The sequence below is a fragment of the Carassius auratus genome, chromosome 24 (genome assembly GCF_003368295.1).
Source record: "Carassius auratus strain Wakin chromosome 24, ASM336829v1, whole genome shotgun sequence".
In the NCBI taxonomy this organism is placed as follows: domain Eukaryota; kingdom Metazoa; phylum Chordata; class Actinopteri; order Cypriniformes; family Cyprinidae; genus Carassius; species Carassius auratus.
The window spans coordinates 2,035,453-2,061,388 of record NC_039266.1 but is presented as its reverse complement, the minus strand read 5'-3'; the positions used below and the strand labels follow the sequence as shown (position 1 = coordinate 2,061,388).

At 37.3% G+C, this 25,936-nt stretch overlaps 1 protein-coding gene across 15 annotated transcripts in view; it reads left to right on the top strand.

Moving 5' to 3' along the window:
- mprip (myosin phosphatase Rho interacting protein) overlaps positions 1 to 21,329 on the top strand; it is a 43,561-nt gene extending 22,232 nt beyond the window's left edge. For 3 of the 15 annotated variants that reach the window (XM_026200558.1, XM_026200559.1, XM_026200550.1), the window contains 18 exons: positions 1,474 to 1,636; positions 1,921 to 2,028; positions 3,964 to 4,020; positions 4,163 to 4,231; positions 4,301 to 4,390; positions 6,017 to 6,126; positions 6,641 to 6,679; positions 8,259 to 8,967; positions 9,065 to 9,181; positions 9,940 to 13,638; positions 14,916 to 15,063; positions 15,355 to 15,460; positions 15,606 to 15,765; positions 16,958 to 17,065; positions 17,146 to 17,232; positions 17,308 to 17,473; positions 17,894 to 17,970; positions 20,167 to 21,329. In XM_026200558.1, coding sequence (XP_026056343.1) covers positions 1,474 to 1,636; positions 1,921 to 2,028; positions 3,964 to 4,020; positions 4,163 to 4,231; positions 4,301 to 4,390; positions 6,017 to 6,126; positions 6,641 to 6,679; positions 8,259 to 8,967; positions 9,065 to 9,181; positions 9,940 to 13,638; positions 14,916 to 15,063; positions 15,355 to 15,460; positions 15,606 to 15,765; positions 16,958 to 17,065; positions 17,146 to 17,232; positions 17,308 to 17,473; positions 17,894 to 17,970; positions 20,167 to 20,238 — 6,085 coding nt within the window. In that variant the 3' untranslated portion in view covers positions 20,239 to 21,329. Of the gene's footprint in view, positions 1 to 1,473; positions 1,637 to 1,920; positions 2,029 to 2,901; positions 3,204 to 3,963; positions 4,021 to 4,162; positions 4,232 to 4,300; positions 4,391 to 6,016; positions 6,127 to 6,640; positions 6,680 to 8,258; positions 8,968 to 9,064; positions 9,182 to 9,939; positions 13,639 to 14,915; positions 15,064 to 15,354; positions 15,461 to 15,605; positions 15,766 to 16,957; positions 17,066 to 17,145; positions 17,233 to 17,307; positions 17,474 to 17,893; positions 17,971 to 18,466; positions 18,536 to 20,166 lie in introns of those variants that run through there. The other 12 variants (XM_026200560.1, XM_026200551.1, XM_026200557.1 and 9 more) reach the window with 10 other exon arrangements.
- The last annotated feature ends 4,607 nt before the right edge of the window (positions 21,330 to 25,936 follow it).

Here is a 25,936-nt window from a genome sequence, read left to right as displayed (position 1 = left end):
CGGGCCCCTCCAAATAAATATTTAATAATATTATATATATATATATATATAATATATATGTATATATATTTAATATATATGTATATATAATTTATAATACATATTCATATTAATAAATATAATGTATATATATATTTATTATTTTTTTATGTATAACAAATAGCTTTTATATAAGTACAGTTCTGTTAATAAAATTGTGGAACTTTTAAGTTTTTTTTTTTTTAAAGAAGTCTCTTCTGCTCACCATGGCTGCATTTATATGATTAAACAATACAGTAAAAACAGTAATATTATGATTATTATTACAATTAAAAAGAAATGTATTCTATTTGAATATATTTTAAAATTTCATTAAATTCTAGTAATTTATTTCAGAATTTTCATAACACACAAATAAATATAAAAACATTAGTGTATTGCTATAAATAAAATATTTTTTTAATTACAGTATTGTATTTTTGGTAATGTCATATCAAATAGCGTTGTATTTTAATGGTTGTGATACAGAGGTAGAAGGTTTTAGGATGTAATTCTTCTAATTTTTCTAATTAAATTAACAATAAAATGGAACCATTATGTTGGTAAATATGAAGGGGTGAAAGAAAATTATCTTAATTTATCTATTTTAAGTAAAGACATTATGTATTTTAATGAATTATTTTAGTTCTGTGCATCAGAAAGGCTGTGTGAAAACAATGCATGTATGCTGCTGCTTCATTTCGGTGTGAAACAGGTGTAAAAGATGAATTGTTACTAACACATGGGTGTACACAGGGACAAAGACTGATTTCTGTCTGGGGTTCGGCTCATGGCTCTTGTCGCTGGTTTCCTGTGTCTGTCCCTCTGCTCTACCATCTGCTCTTATAAGACAAACAATCACAAATCAGTGACATGCTAACATCTCAGATACTCGCTGTTGAGAAAAGCCTTACAGGCTCAAACACTAAAGAGTTGCTGCATTATAAAAAAGATGGCTATAATTACATTACATCAGCTTTGAATGTAATTCATTAAAACAGAGCCATTCTGAGGCAATCTAGAGAGCTTTAACATCATAATAGAGGGAAAACAGTGAGAAACAACTTCCAGCCACATTTCCTGTTTGATTTATGACCGTGTCAAGGTCATTCACAATGGTCAGTTTCAGCTGACTGACCAGAAATGAACAGAGGAAATGTTTTTCCCATCTTTCCATGAAATATTCTCCAGCATCCTTCCTCAGTAGATGTAAACATCCCTCAGTGTTAGACAGAAATGTTGAGTGCATTTATTGCTTATTATTGAAAATGAAAATTTTTATTATGTATGTGCATTACCAGCCTAATGAATTATCCATTGCATTTAACTTTATAGTTTATAGCATTTTCTTGGAGTCAGAGATAGAGTATGGAGATCTGTGATGAAAGGAAAGCATGTGTTTATGCAATATTTTCCCTGTGTTTCTCTTCTGACCTCTCTGGGTGTTTTTTACAGCAGACGTTCACAGGTCATCGAGAGATTTGAGTGTCATGACACTATCAGCACTCCAGAGCAAATGGACACAACTAATTCTTCAACAGACCCCGCCCCTTCTTATTCTAAAACAGCCAATCAGAGAGCAGGACGCAATGAGCGACGCCTCTCCAATCAGAAACAGGTACTCATTTAACTTTTTTTTTCTGATTTAACTGCATCTGTTGAAATTGATGTATAAATTGCAGTATTTAGCACTTTGTGTGTGCAGTAATGAATAAACAAAAATTTTTTAATGTTCAGTGAATTGCTTTGTATTGTTAAAGCAGTCTGCCAGTTCTAAGAGCTTTTAATCTCATCCAATTGGATTGTCACTGTATGTTTTGTAATGAAATTTCAAGAAGGCCTAATAGCAGTAAAATTTCCTTGAATTCATTAATTTCTCATCTCTTTCTTAATCTGTTATAGGAATTTTCACTGGATTCATCTAAAGGCCGGACAGATGAAGGTTCTTCACTAGCTGGTTATCGCAGGGCCAAAAGTCTGGATCGCAGAGCCACAGAGACACTCATGACTGTAAGACTACACATATAACATACATCATTGTCTTTAAATCGTGGCTATAATTTACAAGAATTTTAATTGCAATTTTGTGTATACATTAATGTATTTTATCATATAGCACTGGTTATGATGCATGACATGATCGTGAGGTATCATGATTTTAGATTTAGTTTTATTTTATTTTATTAAATTATAAACAAATGTAACTTATGTAGGTGAACAATAAGGCATAATTTAATTAAAAATATAGTAAATAAATCAAATAAAAATGATTTGTTTATTATTTTAAATAAAGTAATTATTTATTTTAATTGAATTAAAATCAGTGAAAAATTCACCATATTGTACATTTTGTGAATATATAGAAATGTCATTTTTTTTCATTAAGAATAAGTTGAGTTTCTTTTCAAATAATGCCACATCTTTCAGTATCATCGTCATTTAATTTATGACTTTAGTCAGAAACAATTTGTTGTGCATGTCTGTGTCATATTTTAATGTACATTACAGTGTGAAAGTCCCAAAGGGGGCCTTTGAAAACTGATGTGCATGACCAAAGACTTACTTGACCTCTGGATCAGCTTTCCTTTTGTGTTGCTGTAGTTCATTAAGATGCAAGAGTCTATGACTATGATTTTCACAATAAATATTTCACCTTTACATTGTTGGTTAGAATTAGACCGCATTACATGCAAAATTAAAAAAGTATGGCATAGTACTCATACAACATAGAACATTTTTTAAATAAAAAATAAATAAATTATAAACGCACTTAAGTTTATATGACACTTGCATACATATTTTTATATAAAAAATATGAAATTAATTTATAATTTTTAAAATAAAAATATGTATGCTAGTGTCATATAAACTTAAGTGTGTTTATAAAATATTCTTCTATTGTTAATTGCTCTTAAGAACACAGCATAATTATTTATAAGGAGTGTCTGTGTGTTTCAGCTGTTAGTACTTCGTTCATACGAACCCAACACAGAACCACTACACCACCCCTGATTATAAATAGCATTCGCTCGAGTGTTAGGACCAGAGACCCCGACACATGCCCAAACACACACACACACACACACACACGAGAACACAGATTCATGTTCATACACACAGAAAGACGGCATGTGAGTCAGAAGCGTGTGAAGAACAGGTCACAGATGAAACTCAACAAGACTAAGGTACTGTGAACCTAACGGCTAACTAGCAAACGGCCGGTGGGTGTGATCTCAGCCTGACTTGATCTGCTCTAAACACCTGCATTAGATGGTAGAGGGTTTGTATTATTATTGGTTGTGGTGTTTTAGGTTGTAGATTAGTTTGTATACTGCTTTGTGAGGTGCCACTGCCTGTATTTGTGCGGGACCCTTCTGACTGGGTTTTAAATGCAGACTCTCCTGAATATACATATTTGTTGCGTTGTACTAATATTTTGCATATTTAATGCATGAGTTACATTATTTTTTGTTTAAGAGATGTTAACTCTTAAATGTCTTATTCAAAGGTGTTTGTGTGTTTCAAATTGCATGCAAAGTTTTTTAAAACAACATTTCCCTAACTCCTTTTAAATAGCAAATAGATTAAATATCATGAATAGTGAACAAAAATCTTACATATAAAATATGGCAAGATATTATTCTTTTTTCTGATGGTCTGAAATGAACTGGCTACAAGATAAATTATATTTGAGAGGCAAAATATACTTACAAATCAGAAAAACACAATATTTTTTTTTTATATAAACAATTTCCAGTGAATTATAGCATTTAATTAAATGAGTATCAAACTGGATTAGATTTTAAAAATACATAATAAAATTTATTTTTCAATTGAATATTTAATCTATTTTAAATAAACAGTCCCTGCTTAAAAACATTTGTTGCAGCACTGTGTTTTTTTATTAATGTTGGTAGTTTATTAATTTCATCTATTATTTTTCAGCCGGACCTGCTGAACTTTAAGAAAGGATGGATGACCAAACTATACGAAGATGGATTGGTGAGTCTAAAATAATTTCTTCAAAGAGCTTTTCAAGCCAGGAATTAATGCCCTTGTGCTTCATATTAATATGAAGCACAAGGGCATAATAATATTTAATATGGAGGTTATTCAAAAAGTTTGTTCTGCTTTCGTCTCTCAGTGGAAGAAACACTGGTTTGTTCTGACCGATCAGAGCCTGAGGTTCTACCGCGACTCCATCGCTGAAGAGGTACGTGTTTTCATCAGCCAATAAACTCTGATCATGTGACTGTTTAACGATGTCCCTCATGTTTCTCAGGCTGCTGATCTGGACGGAGAGATCGATCTGTCAGCGTGCTACGATGTGACCGAATTCCAAGTTCAGAGGAACTATGGCTTCCAAATCCTTGTGAGTAGGACTGGTATAATGTATATTACCAAAACTGCTTAATGAACCACATCAGGGCAACAGACAGGACTATTTTAGCTAACCCTAACTCATACTTCAATATATGTTTCCGCCCATCCCCGCGCTCTTGAGGTATTGATGCTAGACAAATATGTCTGGTAGGTTTGCAATGGTATGTTTTCCCACCTAAATAAAGCTGAGGTGATGTTATCTGTAACCTTAACGCTGTTCCTCACTAAGCTTTGTTTCATCACTAATGTCACCTGATCTGTCAGCAGCGGTGACATCATCACATCTCTATGAAATAACACCCTGCAGGTCCAATGCCACACATCAGACGCTCGTCTGAAACTCTTTCGACTTCACAATGGGGAAAATAGATGTATTTTAATATCAAATAGTTGTTTTTAATATAAAAATTACATTATTTTTCAGATTGTCATCACTTATTACCATTTTAATTAATGGGTTTATTTCAAACAACAATTTTACTTTAAAATTCATACATGGCATTAGTGGATTATAATTGCAAATAAGAGATTTGACTCTATATTTCATCTGGTCAATGCAAAAAAAAATACAAACATTAACTTAGAATCCCAGGCCATGTCTAGAGACCACAATATCACATGGATGCTTGGATATGGGCCACTTTGCAATCCCCCATAATGCCCTAGCAGTGCATTGAAAAACCTTCAGGACACCTTAACATCCTGGCATCAAATCTTGCACAGGCAAGCACCACTTAGACTTCAAAAGAAGTACAAATATAATGCAGTAGTTTACATTTACAAATGCTTGCTCCTGTATTTTATTAATAAAGCTGTTGAGATGTACTTGATGCTGTGTTGTTCATCGAGGTGGCGAATAACTGTAGGTTCCCCGGTGCTGTTTTGAAAGTTATTTTAGAGATGTCAGAAATAGCAGAAAGCGTTGGCCGTCTCTGTGTACAGACGAACAGCGGGGCGTCAGAGTCAAGAAATGAATAACAACTGTAAATATAACTTCAGCCTGCTATCTTTATGCCTTGGATACAGAATGCTAAACTCACGTCTGAAACTCCTCTACCTCGTCTGATCTTAGTTTTCACTTATTCTATATATCAGTTTTATTCATATATGTGATTGGACAGTTTCTTGTGGAATAATATTGTTTCTGAATAAAAGATGTGAGGCCTGTGACACTCTTTTGTTGATTTATTTTGTGATTTACAGTGTCCCACAGTCGTAGCATGTAGAAATATCAAAGAATAGTGATTTCTAGGCCTGTAAAAATATTTACAATTATTACAAATCTGATTTCCTGTAATTAATAGCATTTTTATGCTCTGACAATTTATTATATGTGTTTACAGTATATTTCTTTGCATCTAAAATATTTTAGGAATTGTTGGATGTTTGCAAGCTATTAAAAATATAGTACAACATTATATTTCAATTATTATCATTATTATTTTTTAAATAATCCTTGTCCAATCATGTCTGGAAAAGTCAGTTATAGAAACTCATTGGTCAAAACATGGATTTATAGTTGTATTGTAATTGAACAGCAATATCAGAAATGTTTGTTTAACTGTCATGCATGTGTTAACTGATCTGATCTTTCATGTGTTCGTCTTCCTCTCAGAGTAAGGAAGGGGCATTCACGCTGTCTGCTATGACTTCTGGGATACGTCGGAACTGGATTCAGGCCATTCTGAAGAACATGCGGCCTACTGTCGCTCCTGATGTCACACGGTGAGCTTCTACATCATGTTTAGTGTGAAAAAAAAAGGAGAGAACATCAAACATTTATACAGTAAACTTCCCTCTGTATTAATTAGACTATTCTAGAATATATTAAAGTTAAGTCTGTCATTTTTGGACCTTGTTTTTTTCAATCTATTCGACTAGCTTAACAACAACACTGGCTCCACTAATGCTGTGGGTTAGGACTTGGACTACTTGTTTGTCTGTCCAATGGTGAACCAGTTCGGTTTATTGCGGCTAGTGGCAGAGAAATGACAAATTTAACCTTTAAAGATCCACAACCTTACATAAACTGTACATACTTACCTACATACTTTACATACATACCAAGCATTTGAGCGCATGTCAACTTTCATATTTCCTCTTGAGGTTTTTTTGTCTCCTAAATGGTTCCTCAAACTCCACAATTTTATTATTTTTTTTTGTAATTATTTCTCTTTTCTTCTGTTCCCAACTTACATGTATAATTTCTTTCCTTGTGTTTTGCCTGCTTCGGTTACAGGAAAAATGTGTCTCTGAAACTTTCGGTTCTTATGCCAAGGTTGGCATTTCCAGTTCTTATTCTAACCTGTGTGTGTGTGTGTGTGTGTGTGTGTGTGTACTCTTGTTTTTGTGATATATCAGGACACAACTCTTTATAATGACATTGGTATGACACAGGTATTACAAGGAGAGGGTGACTTATGAGGATATAACCCATGTCCCCATTTTTCAAAACACTTATAAATCATACAGAATTAGTTTTTTTGAGAAAGTAAAAATGCAAAAAAATAAGTTTCCTGTGAGGGTTAGGGTTAGGGGTAGGGTTGGTGTAGGGCCATAGAATATACAGTTTCTATAGTATAAAAACCATTACACCTATGGGATGAACACACTTTTCACAAAAACAACCGTGTGTGTGTGTGTGTGTGTGTGTGTGTGTATGTGTGTGTTTGCTGTCATGTCTGAGCTGAATGTAGAAATGTGCTTTTATGATGTTCTGGCTTCTGTCTGCTATGTCAATAATTCCTGTTCCCATTTGGCTGTGTTGTCTGCTCTGTTTATAATGGAGCTTTTAATTTAGCATGTTAATTAAGTATTTTTAATGGTGTTATTACGATTAATGCGATAAATGGAGTAGAAGAGCCTTTGCAATGTATGTTTGGTTATTTTGGAGTTTTTACACCATCGCTTTGTGTATTTGGACAGTGTATTTACGGTATTGTTGTTGATGTTTTGTTTTGGGCTTTTCATTTTTGAGACCGTTTTTACAGATTTTAATTTATTCAGTGCATTTAACACATTTACCTTATTTGACTTCCCAGCTGGTTCACACCACTTGCTAACCAGACGCGAGACGATTAAGTCATATGTGTGAAATCCTGTCTGAACGAATGGACATTTTGTCAGCTTCACACTAGATATACCTAAATTAAACCTCTTAATTGTGGACATTTAACAAAAACTAACAAAGTCATTTGTTTTCAAAGTTGTCAGTCATGTATTATTGGATGATACTTATTGTTTTTGGCCCAAAAGAAAAAAAATCATCCAGTAATAAAATCATCCAATTGAAAAACAAGGCGAATTTTGTTGTAAGATTTCCCTTAAATGAAAGAATTTAGTGCATTAAAACTAAACAGTTATTTGCAGCTAGTTAGGTTAGACTGGTACAATGCATTTTGATGTTCACGACTTTCCAGTGTCTCTCCATCTATTGTGAAGTTACACCAGCTGCTTCTTTGAAGGAGATGAAAAAATAGCATTGCATCAGTGCCCATTTTTAGATTGCACCCTGCAGCGCAGGCACACTTGAGTGTTTACCGACATGTTTGACAGTAGTTGAATGCCATGCAGTGACCAGATGGTTTTCCTCACCCTACTACCCATTAATCAAACCATTCTGTCTTCAGCGGTTTGGGTATGTGTTTTTCGACAGCTGTTGCACATATCTTCACAACACATCTTGCTACAGTTATGTCCACAATTATAGAATAATTCAGATTTCCCCACAATGCCATATGCCTCAATGCTTTGCGATAAAACACACATTGAAGTAGTAGCTGTGATGCTCGCCTTAGCAAACACCACTAGTAATTCAGATACTTAGTGTATTGATTCAGTATCTTTTTGCCTCACAGTTCCCTTCCAGAAGAGCGAACCAGATCAAATGTGGAGCAAAACTACATCCAGCCACCATCTAACTCTTCGCAACTCTCTAACAGCTCTGTAGTTGGAGCTAAAAAGTCACACGAGGACATCACAGACTCCGTGCCTACTTCTGATCACCGTAAGAGCCGGGTAAACAAGCGCGAGGGACGGTCTAAAACCTTCGACTGGTCTGAGTTCCGCCCAGGACAGGAAAACGAGAGCGGACCACCCTCAATAAAGAGGGCAGACACTTCAGTCATTATCTCATCTTCCTCTTCCTCCACGTCCTCTGGTGACTCCTCTCCCATCTCTAGCACCTCCTCTCATCAGACGTCTTCTTCGATTACTACCACCAGCCATACTGATAAGTTGCCACAGCAAGATGAAGAAGTTGTGCAGGAATATATAGGCAAAGTCAATGCGACAACGATGGCAGAGCCCCCATCAAAGCTCCCCCATAAAGTACCACAGGAACAGGTGAGAATGGATGTAGATCATGCCAGAGTCGCACAGGAGGTTGACAGTCAAAGCACGGCCCGCAGAAACTCTGATGTCCAAGTGGAAATTGAGCAGAGGTGGCATCAGGTAGAAACAACACCCCTCAGAGAGGAAAAGCAGGTACCGATCACTGGCAGCTCAAATGTACCTGTTGGAGAAAGAGCCCTTCCGCAAGAGCTGACCAATGCACTGGAAAAAGAGGTAAGAAACATCAGAATTTCTTTCTTTCCTCATTTTCCATCTTAAAATGTTGATAAGTAATAATTTCAGATCTTTTGCCTTCCTCTGATGTCCACAGTTAGGTCAGGCACAAAGGGAGCTGGCGAGACTCCAGCAGCAGAACAGCATCTTACAGGAGCAACTTCAGGATGCCCGTGGAAGAGAACAGAGTGCCAGGGAAGGATACGTACTCCAGGTACCCAAACAGATCAACTGGACCTAGTCAGAAAACAAACAAAAATCTAAATCTTCTGTAGTGTTTGTGTTTGTATCTCTCGCTTTTTTTTATTTCAAAACTAATATAATTTTTGGGGTGTTAATGAAACTGCATGAGTGCTACTAACTGAACTGCAATGTCTTTCTCTCCCTGGGCTCTGACTGGGTTTTGGTTAAAATTCTTGTAACCAAACTACAAGTTTGCTGAAGATAACAACATCTGACAAGCTTTCAGCTGTGCTTTTCTACTTTTTGTTTGGCTTTGTATCTCTTGTCATTCTCTTCTTTGCATAATTTGCATGGTGTTACCATTACTCTGTTTTTCATTTTTCTTTAGTTGCGGTGTAATAATCTGGCGTCGTGTTATTCCATTAGTTTCTTCTTCCTTCTCTTGTTCCCTCTTGTATTTTTTTCTGTACAGTTCCATTTGTGTTATCCATCAACACAAGGTTGCATTTCATAGTTGCATTCGATAGTTCCTCTTTAGATCACTTATTTCCCTTTTTAATTGTGTTGTTCACATTTTTCCCTCATTTTTGAGCACCATTCTCTCCATCTTTGATGTCATCTTGAAAAAGCACAGTGGAAAGCTTGAGTAAGTATGTAACTTCAGAAATTTAACTCCAAATGTTCCCGGGTTCCCAGCCACAGCCCAGAAGATGTTGAGCATCATGTCTGTGGCCATAAAAAAAGAAGACTTCCTTTTACTAATTGCTTTTTGCTCTTAATCTCTTAAAGAGTGACACGACCGCTACAAAGCCTTCGCCTGATGCTGTGTGTACTGCGGTTCACCGAGCACCATGGCAGCGACTCAGCAAGCTGAACCAGGATCTAAAGTCCGAACTGGAGTCCCAGCGATGGAAGCAGGATAAGGCCAATCAACAAGTTAGCAGCTTGCGGCGTAGCTACAGCGAAGCGAAAGATATAATAGGACACCATGAGGCAGAGATCGAGGCCTTGGAGGATAAGCTAACGGCTGCCATGGCAGATATTATAGCGAGTGAGCAGGCTGTGGCACGAATGCGTAGTGAGCTAAAAATCGAGCGGGTTCGATGTCAGGAACGTGAGGAAGAATGTGTCCGCAATGAGACGACGTTACGGTCGCAGCTGCGAGAGAGTGAGGAACGTCTTCGGCAAGTCGAGGCAAGTTTGTTAGAGAAGAGCCAGGAACTGAGACAGCTCGAGCAGAAGCAAGCTTTGCAGAGGGACCAACACAAAGAGGTGCAGAGGCTACAAGAGAGACTCGCTGAGGCCACGGGACGTCTGATTTCCATGGAGGAAGCTCAAAATATGAGAGAGGAGCGGGAGAGGAAAGACCAGCGGAGCCTGGAGGAGAAACACGAGCGGGAGCGGCAGGGACTGACCCGGAGATTGGCGGAATCTGAAGAGATTAGGCGTGAAATAGAAGAGCAACTGCAAGAGGCTCAAGAACAAGTGGAGGCATTGCTGAGAGGGAGCGGTGGGATGGAAACTGTGGGACTCAGGGAGGAAGTTTTTCGTCTTCAGCAGGAGTTGGAGGCGCAGACGAATATGGTGGAAATGCTGCGAGAGAGCGTGAGGAGGCTGGAGGAGGAACGTGACCAGCTTACGTGCCGCTGTCAGGAACTCCTCAATCAGATTGCAGAGGCCGACCGAGAGGTAGGAAAGCAACAGGCATGTTTAACGACGGTGGAAACAGACTATCACTCTCTTGAGAGCTCGTATGAGCGTGTCTCAGAAGAATTTGCTAGGATAAGTCATGTGCTACGAGAGAAGGAAGAGGAAGTGAAGCAGACAAAGGAAATGTACGAGCAGCTAATCAGGCAGAAGGAGCAGGACTTGAGCGAGGCCCTCATCAAGATGGCAGCCTTAGGCAGTAGTCTAGAAGAAACAGAACTTTGCTTGCAGCAAAAAGAGGAACTTCTTTCAAAAATGGAGTGTGATTATCCAGGACTGGTAGAGTCTTGTAAAGCGGAACAGGAACTTCAGGCAAAACTGGTGGTTGCAGAGGATCGGATTGCTGAGCTGGAGGAACACCTTAACGCCCTGCGGCTTGGTTATGCAGATCTCCGGATGCGACGTTGTCGCTCGCAGGAAGACCTGCTTGATGGTTTGAAAGAGATGCAACATGATGTTTCCTCATCATCAAGCACTTCCCAACTCCTGCTTGCAAGAAGCAGATCCGAGACGGAAATGTCCTTGGTAAAACGCAAGAGGATTCGCTTTTCCACCATTCAGTGCCAATCCTATCACCGGTCCCAGGGAGCAGACAAGTTCCAGACAGAAAATACATCTTTGGATCTGACACAAGATCTGAGCCTAGACCACATGCATGACCTGAGCCTGTCCCAAGATATCAGTGTAGTCAGTGACAGTTCATTCCAGCAGTGTAGAGATCCAGAGAAGTTCCTCTCCATTATACACGCTCTGGAAACCAAGCTATTGGCCACAGAGGAGAAGCTCAGGCACCTCACAGAGAAGATACGGGACCAGCCAGATCTTTCAGTGATGCAGGAACACCTGAGCACCAGAGCAACCATGGAGGACTACACAACTAAAACCTGTGATGAATTATCAATGGATGAACCCAGTCAGAAATTCCTCAACAAGACTTTTGGCGAGCAGGACAGTGAGGAATATGAGAGGGCATTGGCACTAGTAGAGTCATGCACAGAAAGAGTCAGAGAAATTCTCAGTAATCAGAAAGATACCAGTTCTGATGAATCTCTCATTTGTACCCTTGCAGAAGTAGAGAAGCGTCTGGTTTGTGCCACCATGTACATGAGGAAGGGAGGCACATTGTATGAGTCGTGCCAGATCTTTGATGCACCAGATATGCAATCAATGCAGGAAGGTATAAAGCGATTTGCCAGAACATTAACATTCGAAGCTGAGGTTCTGGAGAAGATGGGGTTCTCTCTGCAAGACCTGAACTCTGATATTATGTCAGCCCTTAACTCCATTCACAAGGATGCTGAAAACATCAAGAAGACCTGCAATGGCTGTCTCTCAGTTGTTTATGCTGATGTACTTACAAGAAAACTTATGCTGGAGACCATGTTCTTGGAAGAGATGGACAAGCTTGAGACGAGTAAACTATCAAATAGTGCTTTTTCACAGGATGTCATCAAGAACGTCTGCATTAGTGCTGAGCTTGCCTATTCACTTCAGAATCTGACAATGAACTTCCAGGAAAAATTTGATGAGCTTCAAAAGGACTTGCTCCAGGCGAACGAGACTTTGAAACAAAGGGACATGGCTGTGAAAGATGCTGTTAGTGCATCCGAATGCGCTTACATTGAGAGTATGACCCAAAGTGATTCTGGTCATCTTGGTGACATCGCCCCTCCTGAACTAGTCCCCTATATGGAGCAGATTGAGATTGAGGAAGCTCAGAGTTTAGCGGCAGAGATTGTCCACAGACATTTAGCAGGCGGCATGTTATCCTATACTGCAGAATCAGAATCGCATCTGCAAACAAGCTGGGAAAATCTGATCGCTGAGCTCAAAAAGCAAGCGAAAGCCCTCCGTGGTCTCTCTCAGGAAATTGAGAAGATCTGCGAGGAAGGAGAAAAAAATTCACTTTCTGGACTTGCGGATGCCATCCAGATGAGCTCGTGGCGCGATGACTCCAGCGCTGCTTGCATGCGAGAAGCTTTAATGCAGGCGCAGGTCGCATATGTTGCTTGCAGGTTGCGAGCAGGTCACACAAGGGAACTTTCTCTCTGCCAGGAGACTAGCCGCAACATGGCAGCGCTCGTCCAGGAACATGCTGAGAGTGTTGCAGCCATCCAAAAGCACTACCAGAGCTGCTTGGAGAAAGAACATCTTAGCTTTACTGGCACTATCAGTTCCTTGCAGGAGGAGAACAACATGCTTCGAGGAGAACTATCCTATAAGCTCAGGGAGCTCCAGGAGCAACGGCAGAACTTAACCCAGCTGGAAGAGGCGTTTCATAAGGAGAAAGAAGAGCTCAAGAGCAGGCATGCAGTTGAGATGGGAAGGGCCGAGCAGGAGCAGATAACTAAAGAGCTTGAACTAATGGAGAGTCCTGCCAATAGCCAACACAGGCTGGAGACCCTGCTACTAGAAATGGAAGATGCTGAGTTGAGACACAAGGAGCAAATCCAAAAACTTGAGCAGGAATTTCAGAGTAAGGTCCAGGAACTTGAACACGCCAACAGAGAGGAGCTCCGCAAGCTACAAGAATGCTACAGCCAGACCGTCTGCTCGCTAGAGGAGAGAAGCGAACAAGTGGAGAATAAAGATGAGGCTGACTCGTGTCCCATGGAGGAAGGGGATGGAACTGATCAGGTAACGTGCAGGGAGTCGCTCCTCCGAATCCGGGAGCTTGAAATGCAGTTGAGCAGCATGAGGGAGGAGCTGGATCAGAAACCACTGGATGGAGATCTGACAAGCCTGAAGGAGAAATACCAGCGAGACTTGGACAGCCTCAAGGTTTAACCTTTCAATTTTCAAATTGAATGTCACACCCATTCACCACCATAGCGCCATGTTTGTAGGACCTTCAGTAGGTTGTTACTGTTAGATTGGGTTGCAGTGGTTTTAGCTGAGTATTTCTTATTGTATTTGTTTATACAATTTTCAGAAACAGTACACATTTCAAATTATAAATCTACACTATTATTTATTATATCCATCAAGTGGGTTTTGCTTCTTGAAATGTTATTTAAAAAATAAAGCTAAGATTACCATTGCAACCCAGTAGCCTCATAACCATTATGCTTTCCCCTTTTTCCTATGCTTTAGTGCACCTTAGCAGCACTGGGAGTCTTGAGCACACACGACAAATGTACAAATGATTACAGACAAAAGTATCATAAATAATTGTACTATGCTTGCTGAGGACTTCCTCTGTTCAAAAACACCTTTAGCATTGTGTTGTTGTGTGTTTGAATACATAAATGTTCTCTAAGTAACCCGGTCGATGCTGCTGCTTTCCTTTAACTCCTCTGTGCTTACTTTCATCTCTCATCTCATAAATACATTTTTAAATATGTGAACACCGTAGTTGGCGTAGCTTTCTAAAGAGTCGGGCTGGGTAGATATTGGTTTTCTGAATTTGTACAATTTGACTACCGTATTTTTCGGACTATAAGTCGCACCTGAGTATAAGTTGCATCAGTCCAAAAATACATCATAATGAGGAAAAAAACATAAGTCACACTGGACTATAAGTCGCATTTATTTAGAACCATGAACCAAGAGAAAACATTACCGTCTACAGCCGCGAGAGGGCGCTCTATGGTCTCAGTGTAGACTACAGAAGCACTGAGCAGCATAGAGCGCCCTCTAGCGGCTGGAGATGGTAATTTTTTCTCTTGGTTCATGTCTCTTAGTTCATTTCTCTTGGTTCATGTCAAAATAATTTTGATAAGTCGCACCTGACTATAAGTCGCAGGACCAGCCAAACTCTGAAAAAAGTCTGGAAAATTCGGTATATTGATTAAAATAATTTAACCTCTACATTTTCAGTGAATGAATAAACAGATTCCAAAATTGATTATTAAAAGTGTGAAAATATTGGCTTCGCTGAGTGAATCATACACTTTGTCCACCATCAACCCAAGATGTAATGAACTGAATCTGAATCCAAATTAAATCGATTCAGGGAATCAATTAGAGATATCCAGCCCTAGTACATAGCCTGCTTAGAGTAGAGACTGTTTGGTGTTTGTATGCATATGTGATCGGATGTTTTATGTGGAATGCAGGCGACATGCGAGCGTGGTTTTGCGGCGATGGAGGAGACGCATCAGAAGGTGATCGAGGACATCCAAAGGCAGCATCAGCGAGAAATCCGGAAACTTCTGGAGGAGAAAGAAAGACTGCTGGAGGAGGAAACAAACGCCACTATTGCTGGTAATGAATGCATCACTGTATACACCAAAAGGGAAAGTTATGGCCTAATGGTTAGAAATTCGGACTCATAATCCAAATTCTGTGGGTTTGAGTCTCAGTCCGGCAGGAATTGTAGGTGAGGGGAGTGAAAGTACAAATATGAAAGTGAATTACTTTTGGCACCAAATTTATGTCAGTGTGAATGCTAATTGAGGAGTGTAATGTTTAATGCAATATTATATCTAGTTGTATAATGAATGTTTAATGTCATGGAATTGAAGCATCACAGTAGGTTGTTTTGTTTGTGCACAGCGATTGAGGCCATGAAAAATGCTCATCGCGAGGAACTGGAGAAAACGCAGCGGTCGCAGATGAGCGGAGTGAGCACAGACATTCAGGAGCTGCACAGACAGTACGAGTAAGATGCTAAACATCACCTTATCTGGACAAAACATTCATTAGTCACTAGGAAGATCTGCTTTTATTCACTGATGCTTTTTACCAAGCGAGTGGTCATGCAGTAGTTCTGCTGTGTTATTTTTTTTTACATTTCGTCCTTGTAGAGAGGAGTTGCAGTCTTACCATCGTGAGCTGGAGGTTTTGTCTGAGCAGTATTCTCAGAAGTGTTTAGAAAACGCACATTTGGCTCAAGCGCTGGAAGCTGAGAGACAGGCACTAGGACAGTGCCAGCGGGAGAACCAGAAATTGCATATACACAACCAGGTCAACATGAACTTTAAGAACATTTCTCCATGAGCTTTCTTAGAGGAACAGCTTGAAATAGAAAATAAAACGTCTTATAATAATTGACAAGTTGATAGAAATACAATTTTCTTTAGGGTTTGAAAATCAGAATTTAAGGCTAGACACTGAATAATCATACTTCCCAAGGTAGACTGATTACCGTATTTTTCAGACTATAAGTCGCACCTAGGTATAAGTAGCATCAGTCCAAAAATACGTCATGATGAGGAAAAAAACATATAAGTCGCGCTGGAGTATAAGTCACATGTCTTTAGAACCAAGAACCAAGAGAAAACACCGTATTTTCCGGACTATAAGTCGCACTTTTTTTCATAGTTTGGCTTGTCCTGCGACTTATAGTCAGGTGCGACTTATTTATCAAAATTAATTTGACATGAACCAAGAGAAAACATTATCATCTACAGCCGCGAGAGGGCGCTCTATGTTTTCAGTGTAAACTACAGGAGCACTGAGCAGCATAGAGCGCCCTCTGGCGGCTGTAGACGATAATGTTTTCTCTTGGTTCATGTCAAATTAATTTTGATAAATAAGTCGCACCTGACTATAAGTCGCAGGACAAGCCAAACTATGAAAAAAAGTGCGACTTATAGTCCGGAAAATACGGTACATTAATAATTGCAAACATTTTTGTTGTGTAATGTTATCATTAAAATATGCAAATAAAGCATTGTCCAAAATTTTTCATTTTGATGACATGAGGGTCAAAGATTGTTAGAGAGGATTTTCGGAGGATCTTTTTTAAATATTCCATTAATCAGAAAAACCTAATCAGCAGCCAGAATAAAACACATTTAAACCATTTTTAGGAATATAATATATAGGCAAATTATATATTAACAAACCCCTTCAGCAGACACCATCAGAATATTAACGGGAATCAACCTGTAAAATTTGGTGTATGCAAGTGCTGTTGAAGCAAATGGCCTTTATGTATGTATTGTAATTGAAGTTTACAGATGCAAAAATAAAGTGCAATAACATAAACTCTTAAATGTGGTTTTTGGATGTTTTCTGAAAACAACACATTACAAAAAGCCAAAATCTCAAAAATGACCAGTGCATGAAAAATGATCTTGCCTTAGGATTGGTAGAAGCTAATACATTTTGCCACCATCATATAAACAAAACATTGCATGGTTTATGTTTACAGGAACTAAATCATCGTCTGAATGAAGAGATCACCAGAATGCACTCATGCATCAGTGAAGACAAATCGACTTCCTCTCCGACACAAGGCAAAGACATCTATGAACTGGAGGTACATCACCCATTCTGTCATCTAAAATTTAGATCATATAATGTCATCATGCACAACATCTAAACATTGTTTTGCTGCAGGTTTTGCTGCGAGTGAAGGAGTCAGAGATCCAGTACCTCAAACAGGAAATAAACTCTCTCAAAGACGAGCTGCAGTCGGCACTTCGAGTAATATACACGCACACTTACACGCTCTGTACGTGTTTCTCTTTAAGTGCTCAATGTCACTCACATGTGTTTCAGGATAAGAAGTATGCTTCGGATAAGTACAAGGACATTTACACAGAGCTGAGTATCGTCAAAGCTAAAGCGGACTGTGACATTAACAAGCTGAGGGAGAAACTTTTGGCTGCTACAGAAGCTCTTGGGGAATTAGACGCTGAAGGAAGTGCGGTTACTCCCGGATATGGTGAGAGATTTACAGAAATTTACACAATTCTCTCATTATTTAACCATCCCCATGTTCTGTGTGACTTTTTCTTTAATAGTGCACAAATGTACAAAAAGGCACAATTATTCAGTGTCTGATGCTGGAGTATTACATTTTTAATTTTCAGTTTAATTGAGATTACATAGACTGAAATCAAACAGATTATTATTTTTATTGTCTTATTTTTATATGCTATATGCTGTACAATTAGAATTGTTTAACACAAAAAAATAAAAAAACCTAGATTACATTTGTTAATTGTCCATGTTAATCTTAATCAAGCGTATTCTATTATTGGCTAATGCTGATAATTTCATATTTGATCATCTAATTTTTTACAGTAAGAGTGTTTACAAAAACTAAATTATATATTTTTTTCTTTATTTGTGTCCTTTGCAGACATTATGAAGTCAAAGAGTAACCCAGATTTCCTGAAGAAAGAGAAATCCAAACAGATACGTGGGGTCAGGTCAAAGGTGAGAGGTCAAAGTGTGTCATAAATATACACTTGTCATCCATTGATTCTATTGATATTCCTCTGTACATTTATGTAGAAAATGATGTTGCTTGTGTGATTGTTTGATGTTATGCCGTGTATATGAGTGTTTGAGAAAGATATACTTGTGTTTATTAGGGCTGTCAGTCGATTAAAATAAATCATATTTGAATAAATCATCGAATAAACTACAAAAAGTCCATAGTATATTCCGGGGTTTTTTTTTTTTTGGCTTGTTTGTGGCAGACCAAATTCTTGTATGCATGTACTTACAATTATTTTTTTTTTTTTAATGCACATTTTTTCCTGATAAATGATAAATGTAAACAGGTAAATGCTAGAGAATTTAAAATAGCTGTACTTTTTTAAGTGACAGCCCTGGTATTTTTGTGTGTGGATTACGGAACACTGTATACATTGTGTGTGTGTGTGTGTGTGTGTGTGTGTATCTTCACATGTGTGCGTTGTCCTGTCAGGCAGAGAGTGAGGGGTTGGTCGGGTGTAGCTGACCGCTGTGACCCCATCAGGTCCTACAGGTGAAGCAGGTATCGCTCTTGTGAGAGTACGGCTGTGTTTGCATGGGATATGGTGCTTATTGCACAGCATACTGTACTTGACCTTTCAGTCCCAGTTTTGTGAGTTACCCAGAAGCACTGGATGCCACTCACATGCTCTGAGTTCAACAATATAGTTTGGAAGCTTTAGCATAAAAAATGCATACTGTTTCAAATGCAGTATTATTTTTAAGATGCCAGGCGGTATGAATTGTATACTGTGCAGTATTTAGTCCATTGTGAACACAGCCTTTGAATCCGGCATGAGCCCTACACTCCCTGACAGTTTAACAAATCAGCTGTAACTTAACCCGGTCTGGCTGGTCGACACATAACCAGCACAGATCACATTTATCTGAGTGTTATGTTGGGTTTCTTCTTGTTTTCTCTGTGTGTGGTTTGTGTTCTGGTGTTTAAGTATAAATTTGTTATATTTAGACGGTAATTGTTTGTGAATTAACAGTTGCATTTACAATGCATTTAAGTTGCTCACATGTGACAAAAATTCATTCAGGAAATAAAAACACTGACTTATTGAGATGTGATTTGACCAGCTCCTGTAAATGCTGAAGTAGCTCGTGTGTAAAACACTTACCATCTGAATACACTTTGTGTGTCATCGTTTTTTGTGAATATATTATACGACTTAAAGGGATATTTAAGGATATTTAATACTTCCAAACTGTACTTGGGACACTCTTAATTAGTTTTAAATGCATTTGGGTGTAGTTTTGGGGTAAACTGCCACTAAATAACATCTTCGAATCCTGCTGAAATATTCTTCATTATTTAAAGACTCGAGGAAATGAAGAGTCATGTGTCCTGTTTAGGTCTCAAAGGCATTGAGACAGATCTAATTGTGTAATAATACAGAAACTGGACACTGGTGCGTGCATGTGTGTGTGTGTACAGTGTGTTCATGTGAACGTCTTTCGCTGGTGTCTTGTTGCAAAATGACAGAAACCCAGCCAGTGAATTACAGACATAAAGACAATGGATCTAAAACTGTTTAGAGAAAACCAAGTGAACATAGAAACGGGCTTTGGTTTAAAACTCCCTGAATGTCCCTTTAAGAAATGTGCATGTCCAGACCACAGTCTTTTATTTACAGCGGAGTTAAATATCATTTAACTGGAAATTATGTTGGCCACTTAATTTGAAAAACTAAGCAGAAAATCATTTTTGCAGTGTGTAGTTCTGTAACATTACATGCAGTCTATTATTCATCTATGTGTTTATTTATGTTTATATTTAGCATTTTTAGATTAAATTATTGAATTTTATTTTTAGTTATTTATTAATTACAATTTAATTTAGGCTATTATATAAAGCAGAGAATATGTATTTTTTAATAAAGCAGCAAATATAGTTGAATTCAAAATTATACTGGCATCAAATTTGGAAATATTTTTGGAAATGTAAAATAATTTTTCAATATCTGGCATAACCACCTTTATGGCCTCAGCTAGCAATGATATCAAAGTTGAATTTTGCAATGAAAGTTGCAAATTTTGTGTACAGTGTATTCTGTGTGCAAACTGAAGTCTTTAAAGATTGTTTTTATTTTCATATTTAATATGGAAAAAATTGTAATCTCAACTTCTTCTCTCTTTCTTTTTCAGAGTTTGAAAGAGGGACTGACCGTACAGGAGAGGATGAAGCTATTCGAAACTAAAGACTCCAGAAAGATATAACACACCTCACACACTTTCTTTCTTCTTTTTTTTGTATTCTCGCTCTTCGTTTAGATCTTCTTGGTTGGTAGCTTGCTGATTGTGTTTTAATATTGTCTGTGTGAATTAAGGGAATGACATGTTTCAGTGTTGACACAGACCATTCTTGCCAACCTTCAGCTCCGGTGAACCTTATATGCTTGGTGTTTTTTAGTCTTTAGAAGTCCTGAAGCTGTTCCTCATCATCACAGTAAATATGAACACACTCAGTATTGAACTAGGACACTTACAAGACGTGTGTGTGTTTCTCATTTGAGTCTCTTCTGAATGGCTGCTGTTTTGTCTTTATAGGGCTGCCCTGGTGACATTTTTATGATTATTCTGAGAGAAAAAAGAATTACTGACAGAGAGAGATGTTATTTTGCCAATGATATTGTAAATATGAGTAACGTCGTGTACGTGATAACACTTTTTCAGACTTTCTAGTACTGTAACCTTGAGATGAAATGAGGTGGTTTCTATAAGCTGGGTAACGTGAGTGTGTTTGTGGAGTGTTTTTGATCGTCAGAGAGTTTCACTTATAAGGAGAATCTAATTGCTGTTTTAAGTGCTTTTGTGTTGCTTCTGGTTTATTCGGACGTGCAAAATTTCGAGCATCCAAACGTGATCTCTGCTGTGGGTTGTTTTGGCATAAATTCATTCTGCTACTGATAGTGAGCTTATTTCGTCTTGTAATTCGATCTGAACGCGGGACAGCGTTCGTGCTGTTTAATACTGGCCTTTGCATGAATATGAAGCACTTTGAGTCGTTAATTTCTGTGTTCTGGTTCTGAAACGTGATTCCATATTCCTTCTGCTCCAGAATTCAGAAAGTATTGAACACACAACAAAGAAAACTCACTGTATAATAATATTCGATATTTGCTTTGTAAATAATTGGTTTTAGAGAAGATTCCTTTTATCTTGTTCTCTCGGTCTGCATAGAGGAAAAAAAAAAAATCTTTATATCTATCTATAAGCGTTATGTCTACACCTAATCTCACCTAAACAAATTATTTTGGTGTGTTGAATGTGATACATCTGTAATAATAAAAATGTTTTTGAATCAAAAATACAGTGTGGTTTTCACTGTTTCAGTATTAATTAACAGAGCTTCGGATAGTTTCCATATACTTGTCTAGATCAGCTTTGAGTAGAGAAAAGAGAAATGCAAATTCAGATTTTAAAGAAGTAATGTTTGTCCTGGCCAGCAGAGGGCAGTCACGATTCAGGTCTTTTATTTTGTCTCAGTCTTTAATTTACCTCAAGTGAATTGAACAATTGCAGTTGACTTTGACAGCCAGCGGTAACTATGCAGCTTTTTATATGAAAAAGAATCTCTGACATTTTGATAATGACATCTTTTGTGAAATTAAAAATCTTGATTTCTGCTGCAAAAATGCCTTCGCATTTTAGAAAAACAATATGTTATCTTTGAACATGCATGATGCATTTGTCCTTTTTAGTTTAAAATCCGCTCATGATAATGCATAATTTAAGTGATGGTAAAAAGAACAAGACTATTTTTATTAGATTTTTTTTTTTTTTGCATAGCTTGATTTAAGTTTAAAGATCATTTATTTCCCACTAGGAAACTTTATTTTTGATATGCAATGATCTTTCACAACACATATAACCTGTTTGTGAAGAAATACGAAGAGAGTAAATAATGTGAGGAGAGTAAATAATTAGTAAATAACTTAATCTTGAAATTGCATTCAATTTGATCTATTCAGTGGTTGATAATTGTTTTCTATTTGAAATGTCTGCTTATACATCAGTTACAGTTTTATTTCTATGATATATAGAGAGAGTGAGAGAGAGATTTTAAATACATTCTGAAAGGATCCACTGATTGAGTTGAACTCTGGAGGACAAATCACGAGATGGAGAGTATGAAATGTATGCAAATGATGTCTTACCTGTATCTCCTTCCTTGTTTTATTTGACTTTTGATTTCCTGTTTGATGATTTCATTGGGAGACAAGTAGATGGCATCATTTCACAGTCTCAAATATGTACAGTACTAAACTGTATCCACCTCATTCTTCATCTCAGAAGTAAGCTATTTTATGTGAACGTGCGAGACTTACGGTTCATTTCCCACGATCGGCGAGTAACTGGTGAATGACAAAGATAAGTAACCTTAGACGATAAACGATACCAGTTAGTTTATTATCACGATAATTAATTAAAATAATATGATAACAAATACTAATTTGCAAAATCAAGTAACAACCATGGACTGTTTGTGTAGAGTTAATAACTTTATAACTGGAAGGAATGAGACCGGAAGCCCCACACATTCAAGTTTAAAATGAACACGCAGCTTTTGTACCAAAAAAATAAGATGGTGGATAATTGTCCTGGAGGTTGATTAACAGGCGATATCAAAATAAAATAAACAGACAGAAAAGTAGATTAACATTACTAGACTTGAATTAAAAAAGGTAACCTCTTTATGAGCTTGAGACAGGATACCATCAGATGTTCATTCATGTTTATTTTGTGTTATAACTAGCAAAGTGCAAGAGGTAATCGCTTCACATGTTGCTCTAACTTAAAAAGACCAGATTTTAAAACTGAGTATTTGCTTCACACTGAAAGTAACCTGCTGTGTCTTGTCTGTCGGTGTGTTGTCAGTGTCCTCTCTGTGATTGTATTTTTCACTGTGTTTAAACGTGATGTGTAGCGTGAGAGCACCATGGCTTTGTCAGACGTAGCAACTAACTCTTTGCAAGCCTTATAAACATTCAAACATTCTTTTAAAAGGCTTTTTGAGCATTATTTAAAACTTTCAAAGAAGGCTATGTCAAGCCAACATTTACACTTTACCTTGTAGTTAAAAGTTACAGAATATGAATTTCTTTTAAACGATAGTCAGAAGATTTTCATTTCCGGTTGAATGGTGAGTCATTATTCATTCACCCTCAAGTGGTTCCAAGCTTGTAGCAGTTTCTTTCTGCTGCTGAACATAAAAAAAGATATATATTTTGAAGAATTTACGTAGCCATATTCATGGTAGCCACTGACTTCCATAGTATGGAATGAAAATACTATGGAAGTCAACTGTCTGGTAAGTAACCCATTTTTTTCATGTTCAACAGCAGTAAGAGACTCATTCAGGTTTGGAACAATGTTTGGGTGAGAAATAATGATGTTTGGGTGAACTAGCCCTTTAATTCTACTTCCACTTAAAGTTTGAATCCAAACTGCAGTTCTTCATCATGTTTGCTCTCTCAGGTCAGAGTCAGGAACAGAATGAATTCAAAAGGCATGAATAGTGCACAACCATGATGACGTTGATGTGAAAAAGTAAGTACACCCCATTAACATTTACACTGATCTTCATGTCAGCAATACTGTATGTGATTTAATTTGTAATAACCAGGCCAATGAGTCTCGGTAAAAAAAAAAATCCCAGTACAACACAAATTAAAATCCAGTTTTCTGCTATGAAACAGAAAAACACATTCGCTTCTGTAGCATGTCGTTCTCTTTGGCAGAAATCACGTAGTCTCGTAGGCGTTTCTTGTCATTGTCTTTCAGTCTCCTAAATTGGCTGTTTTTGCCCATTTCTACCTACAGTAACTCAACTCCCCACAACATTTCTATATAATTCAGCTGTGTGGCTGTTCCATAACCAATCATTCTTTTTGTTAATTTTGTGTTGTGGGACCCACATATATTCAGTTTCAGGTTTAACATGGCCTGTATAATTCCCTTGTATAATGCAGTATTTTATATTGAATACATAGGCAAAGTTAGAAAAGCAGTCTCGGTTTAAAATATTTCCCCAATTATTATTTGCAGTTCATAAGACATCCAACTCTTCTACACAGTTTATGATAAACATTCACTTTTAAGCCATTAAAATGCATCATAGAGTCAAAGCTGTGATGTTAAATGATAACATCTGCAAAGACTGATGTATAAAAAGTGTATTACAGTGTTCATCCATTACAGTTTGGTTTCTTGGAGGCATTTTTGTTAACAAACACCTGCAAAGCTTAAGGTAGCATTACCACTTTGCTTCTTTATACGTCATCTTCCATGCATCGGGTCAAAGCGATTCGCATAAGAACAAACCTGACCTGTAGGTTTCTGTTATTGTGGCTCATAGTTACTATCCAAGATCTTTTGCATTGCAGTTTCCCTTGATTGTAAATTTTGAATGATTTTGAATGAATCAAATTTTAATATTTATATAAGATATTAAAATTCCAATCATTCATCCATATAAGAAGTGAATGCGTATAATTTCATATAAAAGGCTTTGGAATAATAGTGAAACAGCAGAAGCAGAGACTGACCTAGTCTTCATTTCTTTTTCTTTTTTTTCTTTTATAAAAAAAAAAAGTTGTACTGTACAGCTCACAAAAGTTATAATTCTCTGTGCTTTCTTAAGGAATACATTGCTTCACTTCAAACTGGTAAAATCGAAATATTTTTGTCCTGATAAACTGTGGTTGATGCATAATGTATTGCTTTGATCTTTTCATTATTGCTTCATGAATGTGCCCTTCATGCTATCATTCAGTCATAAACAGATGGCATAAGACACACACACACACATATGTACTGTATTTTGTGAAATGCAGCAGCATTCAATCTGAGCCACACTGTCTAATGAGTGATTATTTCTGTCTGTGAATTTTGTCTTTAGTCTTTCTTCTTAATAGAATATTCCACCATAATTATTTGTGGCATGTTATCAGACACACCAAATTATAAATTTGTCCCTCTGTTAAAGCTTGTGCCCTACCCCTCTAACACCTATAGGTGGCGTTTTCTCTAGGTAAAAGTCACTTTCTGCTGTGGATAAGTTCATGTGTTTACTGCCTTCAAATGGTCATGACAGGATCTGAGAAATTGGATTTAACTGTACAGTAGACATCAAATAAAACAGTGATTTTATCACACTGTAGTTTCATGTCAGCATATATAATGTTTTGTGATACTTTCATAAGCAATATCTCTGCCCCTAAACCTAGTAAGCAGCCCTGATGTCTGTTTCTAAGCATTTTAACTCAAATTTAGAGACCTCATAAGTGATCAGTTTGGCTTTACATAGAGGTAATTTCAGACAAGACCCACAATGAATTCATGTGATAAACATAAAATATAACGTTAAACATAAAATGTAGTACAGATATTGGATAATGTAGTCTTTTTAAACAGATTGAATGAAGTTTTCCTCTTCCAACATTGTGGGAGTAGTTTTCCAAAACCCTGAATCCAATCATTTGAACAAATTTGCAAAATTATTCGCTGTGTAGAACCAAAAAAAGATGGTGCTTTGGAATTTGGCCAAAATACGTTTTCTTTTCATTATTATTTTTTTTTACATTGAGATCACCTCAAAGTCTCCCTATGTAGACAGCTCATTAGGGTTTGAGACAAAGACACTGTATTTTAATGCCTTGCCCCATACAGCCTACTTTCTTATTGCATGATTTTTGTCTGTTTTTACATGAGATGCCAATTAAATTTGAATATTTTCTGTAATCATTGACAGCTTTATTTAATCTGAAGCATTCCTTATTTGAATTGCTAAAATGTGACCATGGACCACAAAAGCAGTCATAATTATCACAGGTATATTTGTAGCAATAGCCAAAAATATATTCTATGGGTAAAAATTATACATTTTTCTTTTATGCCAAAAATCATTAGGATA